At 42.9% G+C, this 26,273-nt stretch overlaps 1 protein-coding gene across 1 annotated transcript in view; it reads right to left on the bottom strand.

Moving 5' to 3' along the window:
• LOC310876177 (lysine-specific demethylase 5B-like) overlaps positions 1 to 26,273 on the bottom strand; it is a gene marked incomplete at its 3' end in the record, with an annotated part of 41,711 nt that overhangs the window by 5,503 nt on the left and 9,935 nt on the right. Inside the window, exons 3-10 of the mRNA XM_083789622.1 lie at positions 22,724 to 22,846; positions 18,553 to 18,723; positions 14,448 to 14,573; positions 13,919 to 14,015; positions 12,871 to 12,974; positions 11,011 to 11,169; positions 6,896 to 7,015; positions 1,400 to 1,558 (exon numbers count right to left, since the gene is read on the bottom strand). Of these exons, the coding sequence (XP_083645748.1) occupies positions 1,400 to 1,558; positions 6,896 to 7,015; positions 11,011 to 11,169; positions 12,871 to 12,974; positions 13,919 to 14,015; positions 14,448 to 14,573; positions 18,553 to 18,723; positions 22,724 to 22,846 (1,059 nt within the window). The remainder of the gene's footprint in view (positions 1 to 1,399; positions 1,559 to 6,895; positions 7,016 to 11,010; positions 11,170 to 12,870; positions 12,975 to 13,918; positions 14,016 to 14,447; positions 14,574 to 18,552; positions 18,724 to 22,723; positions 22,847 to 26,273) is intronic.

Raw genomic sequence — 26,273 nt, 5'->3', positions numbered from 1 at the left:
CAGAGAGACAGGTCGTTGAGGTTCAGACAGAGAGACAGGTTGTTGAGGTTCAGAGGAGAGACAGGTTGTTGAGGTTCAGAGAGAGACAGGTTGTTGACGTTCAGAGAGAGAGACACACAGGTGGTTGAGGTTCAGACAGAGAGACAGGTCGTTGAGGTTCAGACAGAGAGACAGACAGGTTGTTGAGGGACAGAGAGACAGGTTGTTGAGGTTCAGACAGAGAGACAGGTGGTTGAGATTCAGACAGAGAGACAGGTTGTTGAGGTTCAGAGGAGAGACAGGTTGTTGAGGTTCAGAGAGAGAGACAGGTTGTTGACGTTCAGAGAGAGAGACAGGTTGTTGAGGGTCAGAGAGAGACAGGTTGTTGAGGGTCAGAGAGACAGGTGGTTGAGATTCAGAGAGAGAGACAGGTTGTTGAGGTTCAGAGAGAGAGACACACAGGTTGTTGACGTTCAGAGAGAGAGAGACAGACAGGTGGTTGAGGTTCAGACAGAGAGACAGGTTGTTGAGGTTCAGAGAGACAGGTTGTTGAGGTTCAGAAGGAGAGACAGACAGACAGGTGGTTGAGGTTCAGACAGAGAGACAGGTTGTTGAGGTTCAGAGAGACAGGTTGTTGAGGTTCAGAGAGACAGGTTGTTGAGGTTCAGACAGAGAGACAGGTGGTTGAGGTTCAGACAGAGAGACAGGTTGTTGAGGTTCAGAGAGACAGGTTGTTGAGGTTCAGACAGAGAGACGGACAGGTGGTTGAGGTTCAGACAGAGAGACAGGTTGTTGAGGTTCAGAGAGAGAGACACACAGGTTGTTGACGTTCAGAGAGAGAGACAGACAGGTTGTTGAGGGACAGAGAGACAGGTTGTTGAGGTTCAGACAGAGAGACAGGTTATTGAGGTTCAGTGTTTCTACACTAGTCCACCCATCGACTGATCTAATACCCTAAACTAGTTGACTAGTTGCTGTGTTTTAGACCGATGTTAAACTAGTTGCTGTGTTTTAGACCGATGTTAAACTAGTTGCTGTGTTTTAGACCGATAAATCGAAGTGGACAAGTTGGGCTTTCTTTTGATGTATGCGGTGTGATTCTCGCTATAAGAGAACAGTTTGCTGTGGGCCCCGAAACAGTTCCTTCGTCCAATGTTAATCCCTTAGCACAGCCCAAGACAGCCAAGCAGAAATGGCTAGCAATAAGAGTGTTAAACTAGTTGCTGTGTTTTAGACCGATGTTAAACTAACTGGGCTGTCACATGGCCCTCAAAGCTGTATATAGGAGGGGCTAGCACCCTCAAAGCTGTATATAGGAGGGGCTAGCACCCTCAAAGCTGTATATAGGAGGGGCTTGCCCCCTCAAAGCTGTATATAGGCCTCATACAGCCGCATATCCTATAAACAAACGACAGCGTACCTCGTCATCAGGGTTGATCTGGACCTGGTCTTTTGTAACAGGAAACCCGCTTCCAAAGTCCTTGGAGGCGATGTCTGCCCCGTACTCCACCGTCACGTCCTCCTCGATGGTGCCCACCAGGCGCCAGAACTCCTTCTCTACGAGCTCTGTAGGAACCATCTGGAGAACAACAACACAAACATTACTCTGTAGGAACCATCTAGAGAACAACAACACAAACATTACTCTGTAGGAACCATCTAGAGAACAACACAAACATTACTCTGTAGGAACCATCTGGAGAACAACACAAACATTACTCTGTAGGAACCATCTAGAGAACAACAACACAAACATTACTCTGTAGGAACCATCTAGAGAACAACAACACAAACATTACTCTGTAGGAACCATCTAGAGAACAACACAAACATTACTCTGTAGGAACCATCTAGAGAACAACAACACAAACATTACTCTGTAGGAACCATCTGGAGAACAACAACACAAACATTACTCTGTAGGAACCATCTAGAGAACAACACAAACATTACTCTGTAGGAACCATCTAGAGAACAACACAAACATTACTCTGTAGGAACCATCTAGAGAACAACACAAACATTACTCTGTAGGAACCATCTGGAGAACAACACAAACATTACTCTGTAGGAACCATCTAGAGAACAACAACACAAACATTACTCTGTAGGAACCATCTAGAGAACAACAACACAAACATTACTCTGTAGGAACCATCTAGAGAACAACAACACAAACATTACTCTGTAGGAACCATCTAGAGAACAACACAAACATTACTCTGTAGGAACCATCTAGAGAACAACACAAACATTACTCTGTAGGAACCATCTGGAGAACAACACAAACATTACTCTGTAGGAACCATCTAGAGAACAACAACACAAACATTACTCTGTAGGAACCATCTAGAGAACAACAACACAAACATTACTCTGTAGGAACCATCTAGAGAACAACAACACAAACATTACTCTGTAGGAACCATCTAGAGAACAACAACACAAACATTACTCTGTAGGAACCATCTAGAGAACAACAACACAAACATTACTCTGTAGGAACCATCTGGAGAACAACAACACAAACATTACTCTGTAGGAACCATCTAGAGAACAACAACACAAACATTACTCTGTAGGAACCATCTGGAGAACAACACAAACATTACTCTGTAGGAACCATCTAGAGAACAACACAAACATTACTCTGTAGGAACCATCTAGAGAACAACACAAACATTACTCTGTAGGAACCATCTGGAGAACAACACAAACATTACTCTGTAGGAACCATCTAGAGAACAACACAAACATTACTCTGTAGGAACCATCTAGAGAACAACAACACAAACATTACTCTGTAGGAACCATCTAGAGAACAACACAAACATTACTCTGTAGGAACCATCTGGAGAACAACACAAACATTACTCTGTAGGAACCATCTAGAGAACAACAACACAAACATTACTCTGTAGGAACCATCTAGAGAACAACAACACAAACATTACTCTGTAGGAACCATCTGGAGAACAACAACACAAACATTACTCTGTAGGAACCATCTGGAGAACAACACAAACATTACTCTGTAGGAACCATCTGGAGAACAACACAAACATTACTCTGTAGGAACCATCTAGAGAACAACACAAACATTACTCTGTAGGAACCATCTAGAGAACAACACAAACATTACTCTGTAGGAACCATCTAGAGAACAACACAAATATTACTCTGTAGGAACCATCTAGAGAGCAACAACACAAACATTACTCTGTAGGAACCATCTAGAGAACAACAACACAAACATTACTCTGTAGGAACCATCTAGAGAACAACAACACAAACATTACTCTGTAGGAACCATCTAGAGAACAACACAAACATTACTCTGTAGGAACCATCTAGAGAACAACAACACAAACATTACTCTGTAGGAACCATCTAGAGAACAACACAAACATTACTCTGTAGGAACCATCTAGAGAACAACAACACAAACATTACTCTGTAGGAACCATCTAGAGAACAACACAAACATTACTCTGTAGGAACCATCTAGAGAACAACAACACAAACATTACTCTGTAGGAACCATCTAGAGAACAACAACACAAACATTACTCTGTAGGAACCATCTAGAGAACAACAACACAAACATTACTCTGTAGGAACCATCTAGAGAACAACAACACAAACATTACTCTGTAGGAACCATCTGGAGAACAACAACACAAACATTACTCTGTAGGAACCATCTAGAGAACAACACAAACATTACTCTGTAGGAACCATCTAGAGAACAACACAAACATTACTCTGTAGGAACCATCTAGAGAACAACACAAACATTACTCTGTAGGAACCATCTGGAGAACAACACAAACATTACTCTGTAGGAACCATCTAGAGAACAACAACACAAACATTACTCTGTAGGAACCATCTAGAGAACAACAACACAAACATTACTCTGTAGGAACCATCTAGAGAACAACAACACAAACATTACTCTGTAGGAACCATCTAGAGAACAACACAAACATTACTCTGTAGGAACCATCTAGAGAACAACACAAACATTACTCTGTAGGAACCATCTGGAGAACAACACAAACATTACTCTGTAGGAACCATCTAGAGAACAACAACACAAACATTACTCTGTAGGAACCATCTAGAGAACAACAACACAAACATTACTCTGTAGGAACCATCTAGAGAACAACAACACAAACATTACTCTGTAGGAACCATCTAGAGAACAACAACACAAACATTACTCTGTAGGAACCATCTAGAGAACAACAACACAAACATTACTCTGTAGGAACCATCTGGAGAACAACAACACAAACATTACTCTGTAGGAACCATCTAGAGAACAACAACACAAACATTACTCTGTAGGAACCATCTGGAGAACAACACAAACATTACTCTGTAGGAACCATCTAGAGAACAACACAAACATTACTCTGTAGGAACCATCTAGAGAACAACACAAACATTACTCTGTAGGAACCATCTGGAGAACAACACAAACATTACTCTGTAGGAACCATCTAGAGAACAACACAAACATTACTCTGTAGGAACCATCTAGAGAACAACACAAACATTACTCTGTAGGAACCATCTGGAGAACAACACAAACATTACTCTGTAGGAACCATCTAGAGAACAACAACACAAACATTACTCTGTAGGAACCATCTAGAGAACAACAACACAAACATTACTCTGTAGGAACCATCTGGAGAACAACAACACAAACATTACTCTGTAGGAACCATCTGGAGAACAACACAAACATTACTCTGTAGGAACCATCTGGAGAACAACACAAACATTACTCTGTAGGAACCATCTAGAGAACAACACAAACATTACTCTGTAGGAACCATCTAGAGAACAACACAAACATTACTCTGTAGGAACCATCTAGAGAACAACACAAATATTACTCTGTAGGAACCATCTAGAGAGCAACAACACAAACATTACTCTGTAGGAACCATCTAGAGAACAACAACACAAACATTACTCTGTAGGAACCATCTAGAGAACAACAACACAAACATTACTCTGTAGGAACCATCTAGAGAACAACACAAACATTACTCTGTAGGAACCATCTAGAGAACAACAACACAAACATTACTCTGTAGGAACCATCTAGAGAACAACACAAACATTACTCTGTAGGAACCATCTAGAGAACAACAACACAAACATTACTCTGTAGGAACCATCTAGAGAACAACACAAACATTACTCTGTAGGAACCATCTAGAGAACAACAACACAAACATTACTCTGTAGGAACCATCTAGAGAACAACAACACAAACATTACTCTGTAGGAACCATCTAGAGAACAACAACACAAACATTACTCTGTAGGAACCATCTGGAGAACAACAACACAAACATTACTCTGTAGGAACCATCTAGAGAACAACAACACAAACATTACTCTGTAGGAACCATCTAGAGAACAACAACACAAACATTACTCTGTAGGAACCATCTAGAGAACAACAACACAAACATTACTCTGTAGGAACCATCTAGAGAACAACACAAACATTACTCTGTAGGAACCATCTGGAGAACAACACAAACATTACTCTGTAGGAACCATCTGGAGAACAACAACACAAACATTACTCTGTAGGAACCATCTAGAGAACAACACAAACATTACTCTGTAGGAACCATCTAGAGAACAACACAAACATTACTCTGTAGGAACCATCTAGAGAACAACAACACAAACATTACTCTGTAGGAACCATCTAGAGAACAACACAAACATTACTCTGTAGGAACCATCTAGAGAACAACAACACAAACATTACTCTGTAGGAACCATCTAGAGAACAACAACACAAACATTACTCTGTAGGAACCATCTAGAGAACAACACAAACATTACTCTGTAGGAACCATCTGGAGAACAACACAAACATTACTCTGTAGGAACCATCTGGAGAACAACAACACAAACATTACTCTGTAGGAACCATCTAGAGAACAACAACACAAACATTACTCTGTAGGAACCATCTGGAGAACAACAACACAAACATTACTCTGTAGGAACCATCTAGAGAACAACAACACAAACATTACTCTGTAGGAACCATCTAGATAACAACACAAACATTACTCTGTAGGAACCATCTAGAGAACAACACAAACATTACTCTGTAGGAACCATCTAGAGAACAACACAAACATTACTCTGTAGGAACCATCTAGAGAACAACACAAACATTACTCTGTAGGAACCATCTGGAGAACAACAACACAAACATTACTCTGTAGGAACCATCTAGAGAACAACACAAACATTACTCTGTAGGAACCATCTAGAGAACAACACAAACATTACTCTGTAGGAACCATCTAGAGAACAACAACACAAACATTACTCTGTAGGAACCATCTAGAGAACAACAACACAAACATTACTCTGTAGGAACCATCTAGAGAACAACACAAACATTACTCTGTAGGAACCATCTGGAGAACAACACAAACATTACTCTGTAGGAACCATCTGGAGAACAACAACACAAACATTACTCTGTAGGAACCATCTAGAGAACAACAACACAAACATTACTCTGTAGGAACCATCTAGAGAACAACACAAACATTACTCTGTAGGAACCATCTGGAGAACAACAACACAAACATTACTCTGTAGGAACCATCTGGAGAACAACAACACAAACATTACTCTGTAGGAACCATCTGGAGAACAACACAAACATTACTCTGTAGGAACCATCTGGAGAACACAGAACATTACTCTGTAGGAACCATCTAGAGACTCACATGGACTGGCATGTTGAAACATAATATTATATTAATATAAATATCTCCCATTAACCCTGTACTCTCATGTTGAAACATAATATTATATTAATATAAATATCTCCCATTAACCCCGTACTCACATGGACTGGCATGTTGAAATAATCCGACTTGAAGGAGTCGGCCATGTCTCCGAAGGCTCGGATGTTGTACTTCCTGCTGGCCTGCTCGAAGCCGAACGCCACGGCAGGTTTGCCACATTCCTGTGGATAGAAAATAAACACAAACAGTCATCATGTTGTCCATGGTATCCATAAGGGCTTATCCAGTACCCGGTATCCATAAGGTCTTATCCAGTACCCGGTATCCATAAGGGCTTATCCAGTACCCGGTATCCATAAGGGCTTATCCAGTACCCGGTATCCATAAGGTCTTATCCAGTACCCGGTATCCATAAGGGCTTATCCAGTACCCGGTATCCATAAGGGCTTATCCAGTACCCGGTATCCATAAGGGCTTATCCAGTACCCGGTATCCATAAGGTCTTATCCAGTACCCGGTATCCATAAGGTCTTATCCAGTACCCGGTATCCATAAGGGCTTATCCAGTACCCGGTATCCATAAGGGCTTATCCAGTACCCGGTATCCATAAGGGCTTATCCAGTACCCGGTATCAATAAGGGCTTATCCAGTACCCGGTATCAATAAGGTCTTATCCAGTACCCGGTATCGTTAAGGGCTTATCCAGTACCCGGTATCCATAAGGGCTTATCCAGTACCCGGTATCCATAAGGTCTTATCCAGTACCCGGTATCCATAAGGGCTTATCCAGTACCCGGTATCCATAAGGGCTTATCCAGTACCCGGTATCCATAAGGGCTTATCCAGTACCCGGTATCCATAAGGTCTTATCCAGTACCCGGTATCCATAAGGGCTTATCCAGTACCCGGTACCGATAAGCTTTGGGCTTATCCAGTACCCGGTATCGATAAGCTTTGGGCTTATCCAGTACCCGGTAACGATAAGCTTTGGGCTTATCCAGTACCCGGTATCGATAAGCTTTGGGCTTATCCAGTACCCGGTATCGATAAGCTTTGGGCTTATCCAGTACCCGGTATCGATAAGCTTTGGGCTTATCCAGTACCCGGTATCAATAAGCTTTGGGCTTATCCAGTACCCGGTATCAATAAGCTTTGGGCTTATCCAGTACTCGGTATCGATAAGCTTTGGGCTTATCCAGTACCCGGTATCAATAAGCTTTGGGCTTATCCAGTACCCGGTATCGATAAGCTTATAGTGACAGTACACACATTAACAGTTTCTTTAATGTTATTTTATTGGTAAAAAAGGTCCATTGCCTTCCGTCTGTTATTAAAGTACTGTATTTGAAGGCCTTAGTAAAAGATACTGGTTCAGTTTAGAATGTATCGTCTCCCGTCTTTCCACAAAATAATATAAAATGTTCGATAGTGGTCTCGATAAGCCTGATCGATAAGGTGATCGTTATCAATACAAAAAATAACGAGCTCCTTCCCTACTCTACACTTCTGGTGTGTGTGTGTGTGTGTGTGTGTAATGGAACACAACCACCCTAAAGACTAACCATTGTGTATATTCCTGCATCGAGTGACCTTGGTACATAGAATTTGATCTATGGAAGATTCTGACCTTCAAATGTACATCCTTTTCGTTTCGATTGTATTGCTGTATTGTTGTATTGTTCTTTCTGCTTTGGCAATGTAAACGTGCCTCTCTGACATCATAACCGGGACGTCAGGGTAACATCGCCCCGACATCCCAACACACATAAATATGAGAGCCTACGCAAGTTACAGACGGATTAAGCTAACAGCAATACGGACCAGATAGCAACAGCAGACCTCGGATATACTATCGCACTATACCAGGATCTGCCGGCTCCACGCTTGCGCTCAAAGAGAGAGGCTTCCGCTACTCCCTCTTCGGCACTATCCCCGACTAGAGACCAGGTCTCGGTCACAGTATGTTTTCTCATGCCAATAAAGCCCTTTGAATTGAATTGAATTGTGTGTGTGTGTGTGGGGGGGGGGGGGGTGTGGGTCGTTCAGGGGTTGCTGGTTAATTGGATGAAAGAAAAAAAACAAAAGTGTGAAAAACATATTTCTCTCCTTTCAGATGATTGCCACGGCCTCCAGAGGGAGGGGTTGATGGTCCCCAGAGCCCCGTCCGTTTCACATGAGAAGAAATATGAGACCTTTTCTGTTGTTGTAAATAATAAATCAACTCTTCAGGGGGAAGACTAGACTGACTGACTGACTGACAGGGGGGGGTGGCAGGTGTTGTTTTTGTCGATTAACCCATTCTGACCCGAGATCAGATTCATACGAGGTTTCCACTGGACACACACTGGTCTGATTAACCCATTCTGACCTGAGATCAGATTCTAAAAATGTCAGTCGTTCTTCGATTTTTCAAAAATAGCAGACCTACAAGCTCTTAGCGCGCCACTCGGTGGCGCGCTAAGAGCTTGTAGATCTGCTATTTTTAAATAGCTAAAGCACATGATGATAATACCAAAATGTGTTCCCGTTCAGAATGGGATAAAACTAAGATGAAAGATGTCCGTCGACTACCTTTTTCCACTGACGAAAACTAAATAAAAACTAAATGAACACTAAGCTATGACGACTAAAACTAAGACTAAATGTATTGACAATTTCGTCAACAAATAAAAACTAGACTAAAATGTTAGGAAGGGACTAGTGGACAAGAGATCCAGTGCAAGTCATTTTACACTTGGTTGCATGCTGAAAATAGCAGATCTACAAGCTCGCGTTGTGAGCTTGTAGATCGGCTATTTTCAGCAAGTGTAAAAACAGTCATTATGACGGCATCAAGGCCCGCCTGGATAGATTTTTGTTCGACTAAATCAACTGTAGATTTAGTCGACTAAAATCTTATGATATTTAGCCAACTAAAACCAAAACATTCCCGACTAAAACTAGACCAACACTAAGACATTCCAGGTGACTAAAATGTGATTAACCCATTTAGGCCTGACCTTGTAATAAAAAGAAAAGCATTCCGAAAGAATATATACAGTATTCAAAGATTTATGCCGTAATTTTCACGATTCTTTTCTAAAATCACCTGCGCCAGGCTCCTTTTTTTTGTCTTTAAATATTCTTTATCCCACGATTTTGTAACCCATTTTTCACCCCTGTGTCAATCATCTAACGTGATCCTGGGCTCTACACACCCTCCACCAACCTAGTCCCCATATATGGGGGACAAGGGGAGACCAACCTAGTCCCCATATATGGGGGACAAGGGGAGACCAACCTAGTCCCCATATATGGGGGACAAGGGGAGACCAACCTAGTCCCCATATATGGGGGACAAGGGGAGAGCAACCTAGTCCCCATATATGGGGGACAAGGGGAGACCAACCTAGTCCCCATATATGGGGGACAAGGGGAGACCAACCTAGTCCCCATATATGGGGGACAAGGGGAGAGCAACCTAGTCCCCATATATGGGGGACAAGGGGAGACCAACCTAGTCCCCATATATGGGGGACAAGGGGAGACCAACCTAGTCCCCATATATGGGGGACAAGGGGAGAGCAACCTAGTCCCCATATATGGGGGACAAGGGGAGACCAACCTAGTCCCCATATATGGGGGACAAGGGGAGAGCAACCTAGTCCCCATATATGGGGGACAAGGGGAGAGCAACCTAGTCCCCATATATGGGGGACAAGGGGAGAGCAACGGACTTGAACTTGAGTGTCCAAGTTGCTCCTTTACACCTGACAGGGGGGAGTTTCCCTGGTTGGACGTAGCGCGTGGAAGGAACACGTTATTCCAACCAGTTCCTTTCCCCTCCATCAGGCGCCCCGGCTGGCCAGGGGGAGGCAGTTTAGAGACCAGGATTACTGCATGTTTTGTTGTGAGGGTACCTACCCTAGGGGGACACGGGGGGAGAACATGTGAGGGTACCTACCCTAGGGGACACGGGGAGAACATTACAAACTCCACACAGAAAGGCCCTTTTCGCCAACCCCGCCTTCGGGTATGGGCACTGATGACGCGGAGGAGGAAACACGCCGCCAGCGCCCACAGCGTCCCGAGCGGGAATCGAACCCAGGACCTTCTATAGCTGTGAGGCGACAGCACTACCAACTGTGCCACCGTGCCCCAGCGCCAGTCTCCTTGACTGAAACATGACTAAAACATGACTAAAACAGACATGACTCAAACTAAAACTAGTCTCACCTGTGCCAGGCACTTGGGGCAGCGCCAGTCTCCCTTGGGCACGTCGTGGAGGGGTGGGATCAGGCAGAAGGTGTGATAGCTGTCATCACAGCCGTCGCACAGCAGGAGGCGGTCCTCAGCCGTGCCACACCCACACATCAGACACATGTACTGGTCCACCTATCAGAGGACACGACACATCAGACACATGTACTGGTGCACCTATCAGAGGACACGACACATCAGACACATGTACTGGTGCACCTATCAGACGTTTCTCCAGACTGTACGACGGAAGCATTTATATTTGACTCGTGATCAGAGCTTCCGTTGCTCCAGACTGTATGACGGAAGCATTTATATTTTACTCGTGATCAGAGCTTCCGTTGCTCCAGACTGTATGACGGAAGCATTTATATTTTACTCGTGATCAGAGCTTCCGTTGCTCCAGACTGTACGACGGAAGCATTTATATTTTACTCATGATCAGAGCTTCCGTTGCTCCAGACTGTACGACGGAAGCATTTATATTTTACTCATGATCAGAGCTTCCGTTGCTCCAGACTGTATGACGGAAGCATTTATATTTTACTCGTGATCAGAGCTTCCGTTGCTCCAGACTGTACGACGGAAGCATTTATATTTTACTCATGATCAGAGCTTCCGTTGCTCCAGACTGTACGACGGAAGCATTTATATTTTACTCATGATCAGAGCTTCCGTTGCTCCAGACTGTATGACGGAAGCATTTATATTTTACTCATGATCAGAGCTTCCGTTGCTCCAGACTGTACGACGGAAGCATTTATATTTTACTCATGATCAGAGCTTCCGTTGCTCCAGACTGTATGACGGAAGCATTTATATTTTACTCGTGATCAGAGCTTCCGTTGCTCCAGACTGTATAACGGAAGCATTTATATTTTACTCATGATCAGAGCTTCTGTTGCTCCAGACTGTATGACGGAAGCATTTATATTTTACTCATGATCAGAGCTTCCGTTGCTCCAGACTGTACGACGGAAGCATTTATATTTTACTCGTGATCAGAGCTTCCGTTGCTCCAGACTGTACGACGGAAGCATTTATATTTTACTCGTGATCAGAGCTTCCGTTGCTCCAGACTGTACGACGGAAGCATTTATATTTTACTCGTGATCAGAGCTTCCGTTGCTCCAGACTGTACGACGGAAGCATTTATATTTTACTCGTGATCAGAGCTTCCGTTGCTCCAGACTGTACGACGGAAGCATTTATATTTTACTCGTGATCAGAGCTTCCGTTGCTCCAGACTGTACGACGGAAGCATTTATATTTTACTCATGATCAGAGCTTCCGTTGCTCCAGACTGTATGACGGAAGCATTTATATTTTACTCATGATCAGAGCTTCCGTTGCTCCAGACTGTATGACGGAAGCATTTATATTTTACTCATGATCAGAGCTTCTGTTGCTCCAGACTGTATGACGGAAGCATTTATATTTTACTCATGATCAGAGCTTCCGTTGCTCCAGACTGTACGACGGAAGCATTTATATTTGACTCATGATCAGAGCTTCCGTTGCTCCAGACTGTACGACGGAAGCATTTATATTTTACTCATGATCAGAGCTTCCGTTGCTCCAGACTGTATGACAACAAGAGACACACAGAGCAGGAAGTGCATCGAGGTCAAACATTACACACATTATGTTAGACGTGCAGAACTACAGAATACAGAACTACAGAATACAGAACTACAGAACTACAGAACTACAGAATACAGAACTACAGAATACAGAACTACAGAACTACACTGGAGCTCTGATGTAAAGTAAACATTCTGAGGGACAACATCATATCCGTTACATACTAAAATGAACAGCCTTCCTTTTACTCACTCCAGTATCGTTCTTCTTGGGCTGCAACAACTCTTTGTCGTCGACTGGATCTTCAATCTTCACACTCAGAGGTTCCTGTTTCACCTCCATGACGTCCACTCTCACTGAAAGGAGAACAGAGAGGGTTACGGAACATTGTGTAGGACCTGTAGGTGTCCACAAAGAGGTTACGGACCATGACCCAACATTGTGTAGGTGTCCACACAGAGGTTATGGACCATGACCCAACATTGTGTAGGTGTCCACACAGAGGTTACGGACCATGACCCAACATTGTGTAGGTGTCCACACAGAGGTTACGGACCATGACCCAACATTGTGTAGGTGTCCACACAGAGGTTACGGACCATGACCCAACATTGTGTAGGTGTCCACACAGAGGTTACGGACCATGACCCAACATTGTGTAGGTGTCCACACAGAGGTTATGGACCATGACCCAACATTGTGTAGGTGTCAACACAGAGGTTACGGACCATGACCCAACATTGTGTAGGTGTCCACACAGAGGTTATGGACCATGACCCAACATTGTGTAGGTGTCCACACAGAGGTTATGGACCATGACCCAACATTGTGTAGGTGTCCACACAGAGGTTACGGACCATGACCCAACATTGTGTAGGTGTCCACACAGAGGTTACGGACCATGACCCAACATTGTGTAGGTGTCCACACAGAGGTTACGGACCATGACCCAACATTGTGTAGGTGTCCACACAGAGGTTATGGACCATGACCCAACATTGTGTAGGTGTCAACACAGAGGTTACGGACCATGACCTAACATTGTGTAGGTGTCAACACAGTTCAGAATATTAACCCATTCTGACCTGGGGATCAGATTCTATAAATGTCTTCTACATCCCGACAGTTTTCTGAAAAAGCTATGTTTCTATGTCAGTGGTTCTTCCATTAAAAAAAAATAGCAGACCTACAAGCTCAAATAGCTAAAGCATAACATAATGCCAACACCAAAAGGGGTTCCCGCCCCCAAATGGGTTAAATACATCAGAACCACTCTACAGTTCCAACTCTCTCTTCTTACCGGGCTCAGGCTTGGCCACATAGATCCCCATCCTCCTCCTGAGATTAGGACGGTTCTCGCAGTCTTCGTCATCCGGCTCGGTTTTAACAGATCCCATCTGACAGACAGACAGGCAGGCAGAGAGACAAACAGACAGAGAGACAGGCAGAGACAGACAGACAGAGACAGGTAGACAGACAGACAGGCAGAGAGACAGGTAGAGAGACAGAGACAGACAGACAGAGAGACAGAGAGACACAGAGAGAGACAGACAGACGGGCAGAGAGACAGACAGACAGACAGACAGAGAGACAGGTAGAGAGACAGAGAGAGAGACAGACAGGCAGTGAGACAGACAGAGAGAGACAGACAGTGAAGAATTGATAAATGCATATAGAATGTTTCATAAATGGTGCATTTATATAGTGCCTTTATCCAAGGCACATTACATAGATTGTGCATTACATTCACCCATTCACGCTCACACACACACACACACACACACACACACACACACACACACACTTGTGTCCCTCCAAACAGAACCCACCTCTGCTCGGACCCTCTTGGAGCGTCGGGCGATGCTGCAGGTCTCCACCGGCTGCACAGACTGGCGCTGAGGAAGGTCGTGAGGCTTGTACACCTTGTCCTTCTTGTCGTTGGTCAAGGTCGCCTTCTGTGGGAGAAAACACATCATGGAGACAGTGTGAACAACGGGGCCTTGACTTCAGCCTGTCTCCGTCGCTCTGCTCCCACATGTTCTCTCAGTGTGAACAGGGCCTTGACTTCAGCCTGTCTCCGTCGCTCTGCTCCCACATGTTCTCTCAGTGTGAACAGGGCCTTGACTTCAGCCTGTCTCCGTCGCTCTGCTCCACATGTTCTCTCAGTGTGAACGGGGCCTTGACTTCAGCCTGTCTCAGTCGCTCTGCACCACATGTTCTCTCAGTGTGAACGGGGCCTTGACTTCAGCCTGTCTGAAGCCCCCCACACACCGTCTGCGAACGCCCCGCGTCAAAACAGCCGCCTCCGTTATTTTCAATGAACCTATCGCACACCGGCGGCGTCCGACGCGCGCTGACGCCTCGCCTGACGCTCCGATAGAAACCAGTTCTATTTTCCAGGCGTTACCGCACAGCAACGCCTGTGCCGAGTCGCTGCGCACCCGGTGTGTGATGGGCTTCCGTCGCTCTGCTCCACATGTTCTCTCAGTGTGAACGGGGCCTTGACTTCAGCCTATCTCAGTCGCTCTGCTCCACATGTTCTCTCAGTGTGAACGGGGCCTTGACTTCAGCCTATCTCAGTCGCTCTGCTCCACATGTTCTCTCAGTGTGAACGGGGCCTTGACTTCAGCCTGTCTCAGTCGCTCTGCTCCACATGTTCTCTCAGTGTGAACGGGGCCTTGACTTCAGCCTGTCTCAGTCGCTCTGCTCCACATGTTCTCTCAGTGTGAACGGGGCCTTGACTTCAGCCCGTCTCCGTCGCTCTGCTCCACATGTTCTCTCAGTGTGAACGGGGCCTTGACTGCAGCCCGTCTCAGTTGCTCTGCTCCCACATGTTCTCTCAGTGTGAACGGGGCCTTGACTTCAGCCCGTCTCAGTTGCTCTGCTCCACATGTTCTCTCAGTGTGAACGGGGCCTTGACTTCAGCCTGTCTCCGTCGCTCTGCACCACATGTTCTCTCAGTGTGAACGGGGCCTTGACTGCAGCCCGTCTCAGTCGCTCTGCTCCACATGTTCTCTCAGTGTGAACGGGGCCTTGACTTCAGCCTGTCTCCGTCGCTCTGCTCCCACATGTTCTCTCAGTGTGAACAATTTACAATTTACAATGTAGGCATTTAGCAGACGCTCTTAATCCAGAGCGACTTACATTAAGCAAGAACAAAAAGCATGGGAATACATCACATAAAAGCATTTATCATGAAACATGCGTAAGCTAAGAAAGTAACAGTGGAATATCTATATAATGAAACTATACATACACTATACATATAAACTATACATATTTACTACTATGCTATACATATGTATTATGGCGTGCTATGACTATATACAATACAATTATAGTGCTGTCTACATAACGTGCTATAAGTCTGTGTCAAATGCTATCTAAGTCAACAGAAATGCTATTTAAGGGGTTAGGGTAAGTGCTATGGGCCATGATGGAGTCTGAAAAGGTGGGTTTTCAGTCTACGGTGGAAGATTGGGAGTGATGCTGCAGTTCTGACTGCAATGGGAAGTGCATTCCACAGTTTTGGAGCCAGAAGGGAGAAGAGTTTGGGACGTGTGGAGCGTTGTCCCGGCGTTTTTAGTGAGGGTACTTCCAGCTTCCCTGCGTTGGCTGATCTGAGTGCGCGGGAGGGTTTGTAGGGTTCAATCATACTTGCAAGATATGGGGGAGCCATACCTTTGGTTGCTTTGAATGCCAGCATCAGAGTTTTGTATTCTGTGCGGGCAGCGACCGGGAGCCAGTGGAGGGAGCGGAGCAGGGGGGAGTCATGTGAGAACTTTGTCTGGTTGAAGACCAAGCGAGCTGCGGCATTTTGGATCAGCTGGAGAGGCTTAAGTGCACATGCTGGTAGGCCAGTAAGGAGGGAGTTACAATAGTCGAGTTTTGACAAGACTGTTGTCTGGATTAGGAGCTGGGCTGATTCCTGGGTGAGGAACGGTTGCTTGCGTGCTCCTGAATTGTCATGGTGCGTAACAATCACCTTTTGGCTGAGTTGCATCTGGGTGAATGTCCAGAGCAATGCATTCTGTTGTTGTTGTTGTTGTGGTGGGGACACTAGAACAAGGGAAGAGCAATGCATTCTGTTGTGGTGGTGGTGACGGTGGGGACACTAGAACAAGGGAAGAGCAATGCATTCTGTTGTGGTGGTGGTGACGGTGGGGACACTAGAACAAGGGAAGCAGCCACGAGGAGCACATTAGAATTAGGCTGCGATCGTCATCAGGCCAAGAGAGAACTGGTTAAGATTCTGTCAAGGCCCATGAGTCTGCTTTGTGAGGTCGTGAAACCAGAATTCACAAGGCCCATGAGTCTGCTTTGTGAGGTCGTGAAACCAGAATTCACAAGGCCCATGAGTCTGCTTTGTGAGGTCGTGAGACCAGAATTCACAAGGCCCATGAGTCTGCTTTGTGAGGTCGTGAGACCAGAATTCACAAGGCCCATGAGTCTGCTTTGTGAGGTCGTGAAACCAGAATTCACAAGGCCCATGAGTCTGCTTTGTGAGGTCGTGAGACCAGAATTCACAAGGCCCATGAGTCTGCTTTGTGAGGTCGTGAGACCAGAATTCACAAGGCCCATGAGTCTGCTTTGTGAGGTCGTGAAACCAGAATTCACAAGGCCCATGAGTCTGCTTTGTGAGGTCGTGAAACCAGAATTCACAAGGCCCATGAGTCTGCTTTGTGAGGTCGTGAAACCAGCCATAACACATACAAAGTATCCAGTTCATTTCAAGCGTCCATTTTGTTCCAAACTCAACCACAAGTTATTATAATGTTTAACTTTTCTCTCAACGTTCTCAAAGTTTTTCATGTCAAAGACCCCCAAAATTACATGTATTTGGCCGCCCTCAAAATATGTTGTTCCAGGGGTTCGTAGTGTGGTTTGGTGTGGTATAGTGTGGTTGTAACCTACGGGTAGATTAGCCCCGGTCCTGAACAGGTTGTAGGGGTACAGGATGTGTTCGTAGTGTGGTGTAGTGTGGTGTAGTGTGGTGTAGTGTGGTTGTAACCTACGGGTAGATTAGCCCCGGTCCTGAACAGGTTGTAGGGGTACAGGATGCGTTCGTAGTGTGGTGTAGTGTGGTATAGTGTGGTGTAGTGTGGTTGTAACCTACGGGTAGATTAGCCCCGGTCCTGAACAGGTTGTAGGGGTACAGGATGCGTTCGTAGTGTGGTGTAGTGTGGTGTAGTGTGGTTGTAACCTACGGGTAGATTAGCCCCGGTCCTGAACAGGTTGTAGGGGTACAGGATGCGTTCGTAGTGTGGTGTAGTGTGGTGTAGTGTGGTATAGTGTGGTGTAGTGTGGTTGTAACCTACGGGTAGATTGGCCCCGGTCCTGAACAGGTTGTAGGGGTACAGGATGCGTTCGTAGTGTGGTGTAGTGTGGTGTAGTGTGGTGTAGTGTGGTGTAGTGTGGTGTAGTGTGGTTTAGTGTGGTGTAGTGTGGTGTAGTGTGGTTGTAACCTACGGGTAGATTGGCCCCGGTCCTGAACAGGTTGTAGGGGTACAGGATGCGTTCGTAGTGTGGTGTAGTGTGGTGTAGTGTGGTTGTAACCTACGGGTAGATTGGCCCCGGTCCTGAACAGGTTGTAGGGGTACAGGATGCGTTCGTAGTGTGGTGTAGTGTGGTGTAGTGTGGTTGTAACCTACGGGTAGATTAGCCCCGGTCCTGAACAGGTTGTAGGGGTACAGGATGCGTTCGTAGTGTGGTGTAGTGTGGTGTAGTGTGGTGTAGTGTGGTTGTAACCTACGGGTAGATTGGCCCCGGTCCTGAACAGGTTGTAGGGGTACAGGATGCGTTCGTAGTGTGGTATAGTGTGGTGTAGTGTGGTTGTAACCTACGGGTAGATTGGCCCCGGTCCTGAACAGGTTGTAGGGGTACAGGATGCGTTCGTAGTGTGGTATAGTGTGGTGTAGTGTGGTTGTAACCTACGGGTAGATTGGCCCCGGTCCTGAACAGGTTGTAGGGGTACAGGATGCGTTCGTAGTGAGCCCTGAGGTGCGATCCGATGGCCTTCCCCGACGCGAAGCCCATCTTCACAGAGATCTTACTCCAGCGCCGGTCTCTGCACACCGTCTCAAATCCCCCTTCCTCCTCCACCAACTGGAAACAATATAATAAATACATCATGAATATTCACACCAACTGGAAACAATATAATAAATACATCATGAATATTCACACCAACTGGAAACAATATAATAAATACATCATGAATATTCACACCAACTGGAAACAATATAATAAAATACATCATGAATATTCACACCAACTGGAAACAATATAATAAATACATCATGAATATTCACACCAACTGGAAACAATATAATAAATACATCATGAATATTCACACCAACTGGAAACAATATAATAAAATACATCATGAATATTCACACCAACTGGAAACAATATAATAAATACATCATGAATATTCACACCAACTGGAAACAATGTAATAAATACATCATGAATATTCACACCAACTGGAAACAATATAATAAATACATCATGAATATTCACACCAACTGGAAACAATATAATAAATACATCATGAATATTCAACACCAGTGTTGTTTTCGTCGACTAAAACTAAGACGAAAAATGTTCGTCGACTACCTTTTTCCACTGAAGAAAACTAAATGTAAACTAAATTAAAACTATGCTATGGTGACTAAAACTAAGACTAAATATACTGACAATTTCGTCAACAAAAAAAAACTAGACTAAAATGTTAGGAAGGGACTAGTGGACAAGAGATCCAGTATAAGTCATTTTACACTTGGTTGCGTGCTGAAAATAGCTGATCTACAAGATCAAGGGTAAAATAAGTCATTATGACGGCAACAAGGGCCGCAAAAATAAATTTCAGTCGACTAAATCACCTGTAGATTTAGTCGACTAAAACTAGACTAGCACTAATACATTCCAGGTGACTAAAATGTGACTAAGACTAAGTGAAAACTATTCAGGAGACTATATGACTAAAACTAAAATAGAAATTTGCTGCCAAAAACACTGGTTGACACCATCTCAAAGCCTCCTTCTTCATCGACCAACTGGAAACGTAAAAACAGATAATATATCTAGGGGTGCACGATTATGAAATGACGACCGATATCTGATCTACGATTATTTGCAGGGTCATATCTGCCGATATTATAAAGGTTATTATGCCGCCTTCAAACGTTAGAAATGCACAGAACAAAAGTCAAGTCGTTGACGACACAACTTTGTAAATTGCATCATCAATATCTGTGAAGACAATCTGGATTATTTTGAGACCGATTGTTATGGACGATTTTGAATATATCATGCATTATATCATGCAATCACCAGGATACATTCCAGTATAACACAGTATAGAGCAGCATTGTGTATGTTTTCAATGTTTAGCTCATTTAGTTTTCTGGAAACAACGTAGGTTTTGTGTCAAATGTCCAACAAATTGAACAAGAAACAGAAATATATTCCAGATAGAAAGGGAGTCTACCAACGCGCCTCAAGCCTGAAACGGCTGATCCGGTGCTTCACAGGTAAAATGGTGAATGGTAAATGGTGCATTTATATAGCGCCTTTATCCAAGGCGCTTTACAGAGATTGTGCATTACATTCACCCATTCACACACACATTCACACACCGATGGCAGCGGAAACCATGCAAGGCACCAACCAGCACATCGGGAGCAATTAGGGGTTCAGTGTCTTGCTCAAGGACACTTCGACAGTAACTCTGGGGGAGCCCGGGTTCGAACTGGCAACCTTACGGTTACCGTCCAGGCACTCTACCCCTGAGCCACCGCCGCCCACAGGTGCAATAAGGACATCAAAGTTGCATAAGGAGAAGAGACTGGAGCAGCACGGACATTTAGAGCCTTTTATGTAGGTGCTGAGTATACAAAACGACTAACGTTTCCACATTGCGGTCTTCATCAGAGTCATGAGTGGTAGCATTTGGGCATGTCCTATATACAGGTTGGGCTCTCAATAAGCCAATGACAGGGTACCATATGACATGTAATAACCCGTTACTACCAGCAGTCTAGATAATGTAAGAGGTGGCTATGGAGAAAACGCTGTTGAACAGTGAAATAAATAAAGTAAAACAGTGATTTAACCATAAAAAAGCCATCAAAATTAAAAAACAGTATTTAAGAACAACAGTGCACATACATATTTAAGGGCCTTGTGGCCAAATATATAGAAAAAAGTAGAAATATATTCCAGTGTTGTAGTGTTGTTGCATTGTGCATGTTTTCATCATCAGTTATTGTGATTTTAGTTTTAGTCATAGGGCTCTATTTTCATCATCAGTTATTGTGATTTTAGTTTTAGTCATAGGGCTCTATTTTCATCTTCAGTTATTGTGATTTTAGTTTTAGTCATAGGGCTCTATTTTCATCTTCAGTTATTGTGATTTTAGTTTTAGTCATAGGGCTCTATTTTCATCTTCAGTTATTGTGATTTTAGTTTTAGTCAAAGGGCTCTATTTTCATCTTCAGTTATTGTGATTTTAGTTTTAGTCAAAGGGCTCTATTTTCATCTTCAGTTATTGTGATTTTAGTTTTAGTCAAAGGGCTCTATTTTCATCTTCAGTTATTGTGATTTTAGTTTTAGTCAAAGGGCTCTATTTTCATCATCAGTTATTGTGATTTTAGTTTTAGTCATAGGGCTCTATTTTCATCTTCAGTTATTGTGATTTTAGTTTTAGTCATAGGGCTCTATTTTCATCATCAGTTATTGTGATTTTAGTTTTAGTCAAAGGGCTCTATTTTCATCTGTTATTGTGATTTTAGTTTTAGTCAAAGGGCTCTATTTTCATCTTCAGTTATTGTGATTTTAGTTTTAGTCATAGGGCTCTATTTTCATCTTCAGTTATTGTGATTTTAGTTTTAGTCAAAGGGCTCTATTTTCATCAGTTATTGTGATTTTAGTTTTAGTCAAAGGGCTCTATTTTCATCTGTTATTGTGATTTTAGTTTTAGTCATAGGGCTCTATTTTCATCTTCAGTTATTGTGATTTTAGTTTTAGTCAAAGGGCTCTATTTTCATCTTCAGTTATTGTGATTTTAGTTTTAGTCAAAGGGCTCTATTTTCATCTTCAGTTATTGTGATTTTAGTTTTAGTCAAAGGGCTCTATTTTCATCTTCAGTTATTGTGACTTTAGTTTTAGTCATAGGGCTCTATTTTCATCTTCAGTTATTGTGATTTTAGTTTTAGTCATAGGGCTCTATTTTCATCTTCAGTTATTGTGATTTTAGTTTTAGTCAAAGGGCTCTATTTTCATCTTCAGTTATTGTGATTTTAGTTTTAGTCATAGGGCTCTATTTTCATCTTCAGTTATGTGATTTTAGTTTTAGTCAAAGGGCTCTATTTTCATCATCAGTTATTGTGATTTTAGTTTTAGTCATAGGGCTCTATTTTCATCATCAGTTATTGTGATTTTAGTTTTAGTCATAGGGCTCTATTTTCATCATCAGTTATTGTGATTTTAGTTTTAGTCATAGGGCTCTATTTTCGTTTTTTTTTACTATTTTGAAAAACATTTTTGAATAGTTCAACTAGCCAATCTACATTAACACGTTGTGAGCTTATAGACTGGACATTTGAACTATTAAAAAATGTACAGATCCAGGATCAGTCTAAAGTACCTTGTTGAGCTGGTACAGGTCCAGGATCAGTCTCTAGTACAGGTCCAGGATCAGTCTCTAGTACAGGTCCAGGATCAGTCTCTAGTACAGGTCCAGGATCTGTCTCTAGTACAGGTCCAGGATCTGTCTCTAGTACAGATCCAGGATCTGTCTCTAGTACAGATCCAGGATCTGTCTCTAGTACAGATCCAGGATCTGTCTCTAGTACAGATCCAGGATCAGTCTCTAGTACAGGTCCAGGATCAGTCTAACGTACCTTGTTGAGTTGGTACAGGTCCAGGATCAGTCTAACGTACCTTGTTGAGTTGGTACAGGTCCAGGATCAGTCTAACGTACCTTGTTGAGTTGGTACAGGTCCAGGATCAGTCTAACGTACCTTGTTGAGTTGGTACAGGTCCAGGATCAGTCTAACGTACCTTGTTGAGTTGGTACAGATCCAGGATCAGTCTAACGTACCTTGTTGAGTTGGTACAGGTCCAGGATCTTTCTCTCCACGTGGGGGATCTTCAGAGTGCATCCTTGAAGCTCCCAGAACTTGGCGATTTGATCCAGAAAGTTGAGTTTAACTCTAGTCTGAGCCTAAAACACAAGGAGGAGAATAAAGGTTATTATTTAACCCATTTAACTCTAGTCTGAGCCTAAAACACAAGGAGAATAAAGGTTATTATTTAACCCGTTTAACTTTAGTCTGAGTCTAAAACACAAGGAGGAGAATAAAGGTTATTATTTAACCCGTTTAACTCTAGTCTGAGCCTAAAACACAAGGAGAATAAAGGTTATTATTTAACCCGTTTAACTCTAGTCTGAGCCTAAAACACAAGGAGGAGAATAAAGGTTATTATTTAACCCATTTAACTCTAGTCTGAGTCTAAAACACAAGGAGGAGAATAAAGGTTATTTAACCCGTTTAACTCTAGTCTGAGCCTAAAACACAAGGAGGAGAATAAAGGTTATTATTTAACCCATTTAACTCTAGTCTGAGCCTAAAACACAAGGAGAATAAAGGTTATTATTTAACCCATTTAACTCTAGTCTGAGTCTAAAACACAAGGAGGAAAATAAAGGTTGTTATTTAACCCATTTAACTCTAGTCTGAGTCTAAAACACAAGGAGGAGAATAAAGGTTATTATTTAACCCGTTTAACTCTAGTCTGAGCCTAAAACACAAGGAGAATAAAGGTTATTATTTAACCCATTTAACTCTAGTCTGAGCCTAAAACACAAGGAGAATAAAGGTTATTATTTAACCCGTTTAACTCTAGTCTGAGCCTAAAACACAAGGAGAATAAAGGTTATTATTTAACCCGTTTAACTCTAGTCTGAGCCTAAAACACAAGGAGGAGAATAAAGGTTATTATTTAACCCGTTTAACTCTAGTCTGAGCCTAAAACACAAGGAGGAGAATAAAGGTTATTATTTAACCCATTTAACTCTAGTCTGAGTCTAAAACACAAGGAGGAGAATAAAGGTTATTTAACCCGTTTAACTCTAGTCTGAGCCTAAAACACAAGGAGGAGAATAAAGGTTATTATTTAACCCATTTAACTCTAGTCTGAGTCTAAAACACAAGGAGGAGAATAAAGGTTATTTAACCCGTTTAACTCTAGTCTGAGCCTAAAACACAAGGAGGAGAATAAAGGTTATTATTTAACCCATTTAACTCTAGTCTGAGCCTAAAACACAAGGAGGAGAATAAAGGTTATTATTTAACCCATTTAACTCTAGTCTGAGTCTAAAACACAAGGAGGAGAATAAAGGTTATTATTTAACACGTTTAACTCTAGTCTGAGCCTAAAACACAAGGAGGAGAATAAAGGTTGTTATTTAACCCGTTTAACTCTAGTCTGAGCCTAAAACACAAGGAGAATAAAGGTTATTATTTAACCCGTTTAACTCTAGTCTGAGTCTAAAACACAAGGAGGAGAATAAAGGTTATTATTTAACCCGTTTAACTCTAGTCTGAGCCTAAAACACAAGGAGAATAAAGGTTATTATTTAACCCGTTTAACTCTAGTCTGAGCCTAAAACACAAGGAGAATAAAGGTTATTATTTAACCCGTTTAACTCTAGTCTGAGTCTAAAACACAAAGAGGATAAAGGTTGTTATTACTTGGGCAAGCAGAGCGCGAAAGTAATAGTTTCGCCCGGGGCTCGTATGCACCGTCCCAGCCGTCCCGCCACTTTTGATGCGTACGCACCGTCCCAGCAAACTGTGCCCGATACGGCAGTGGTGCCAGATTACATACATCTGTATGACTAGCCTCTCAATGATGACGTAATAAAGATGTGGATTAAAGGATCCAGAGTGTAATTGGTTTTCGATGGTGACGTAATGACGATATTTTTATATATTATGTAATCTGGCAGCACTGCCGTATCAGGCACAAGTAGTCATTACGTTACATGCATAAAGTAGGTATAGGTAGCAAATAGTTAAACCTAATAATTCAACATTTCAAACGTTCCTTCACAGAGAAACTGAGATTTGACAGTTTGTAGAGGTCGAATGTACTTGCGCGCTCTGCTTGCGCACTAGTTGGCCATTTATGGCCTACTAGTGTGCAACAAGCAAGTATGCACTCGACAGAGTGCAGTTCTAGTTTAAGCTATTTTGGGACGGGAACCCCTTTTGGTGTTAGCATCATGCTATGCTTTAGCTATTGAAAAATAGCAGATCTACAAGCTCATAGCGCGCCACCGAGTGGCGCGCTACGAGCTTGTAGATCTGCTATTTTTTGAAAAGTCGAAGAACGACTGACACAGAAACATATCTTTTTCAGAAAACTGTCAGGATTTAGAAGACATTTTTTAGAATCTGATCTCAGGTCAGAACGGGTTAATCTAATGACACGCTTCAGAAGGAAAGTCAAAGACAGTCAGCGAGGGCTGACTAGCGCCGACCTTCGCCTCGGTGACCTTTGCATTGACGACATTTGATTTAATGTCATCGACTTCCTAGATAAATAAGAGCAATTATAAATGTAATGCCATATCCTGCATTTGATGTGGCGTCATGGCTATTAGAAAAAAAACACTCCATCAAAGAACCAAATGCAGGCTTTTCTTTTTTGGCAACCAACTAAATGTGACGCGACGACGAGGATGGACAGACAGAATGAGACCACACCCATTCTGACCTGAGATCAGATTCTAATGTCTTCTCCGTCCTGACAGTTTTCATTCTGACCTGAGATCAGATTCTAATAATGTCTTCTACATCCCGACAGGTTTCATTCTGACCTGAGATCAGATTCTAATAATGTCTTCTACATCCTGACAGGTTTCATTCTGACCTGAGATCAGATTCTAATAATGTCTTTTACATCCTGACAGGTTTCATTCTGACCCGAGATCAGATTCTACAAATGTCTTCGATGTCAGTCGCTCTTCGATCTTCGCGCCACTCGGTGGCGCGCTATGAGCTTGTAGATCTGCTATTTTTCAATAGCTAAAGCACGACATGATGCTAACACCAACAGGGGTTCCCACCTAAAATGGGTTTAAAACATTTCACTCTGAAAGAATATTTCAAAAGATTTGCGCCATATCATCATTTTCATTTCATTTTCATTTTCATATTCTAAAAATGTCTTCTACATCCTGACAGTTTTCTGAAAAAGCTATGTTTCTATGTCAGTCGTTCTTGAATTTTTCAAAAATAGCAGACCTACAAGCTCGGTGGCGTGCTATGAGCTTGTAGATCTGCTATTTTTCAATAGATAAAGCATAACATAATGCTAACACCAACAGGGGTTCCCACCTAAAATGGGTTTAAAACATTTCGCTCTGAAAGAATATTTCAAAAGATTTGCGCCACATTTTCACGAAAAATAGCAGATCTACAAGCTAATAGCGCGCCACTCGGTGCGGCGCTATGAGCTTGTAGATCTGCTATTTCTCAATAGCTAAAGTATTACATAATAATAATGGGTTAAAAAACAAAGTGGTAATTTGTAACGTTTATATAGACTGGAGCAAAACGGGACTTTAATGTTTAGTTACAGTG

The sequence above is a fragment of the Protomyctophum parallelum genome (genome assembly GCF_964188405.1).
Source record: "Protomyctophum parallelum genome assembly, chromosome: 18".
NCBI classification, from domain to species: Eukaryota; Metazoa; Chordata; class Actinopteri; order Myctophiformes; family Myctophidae; genus Protomyctophum; species Protomyctophum parallelum.
Note: the sequence above shows the minus strand (reverse complement) of the source record. Positions and strands in the feature narration are given on the sequence as shown.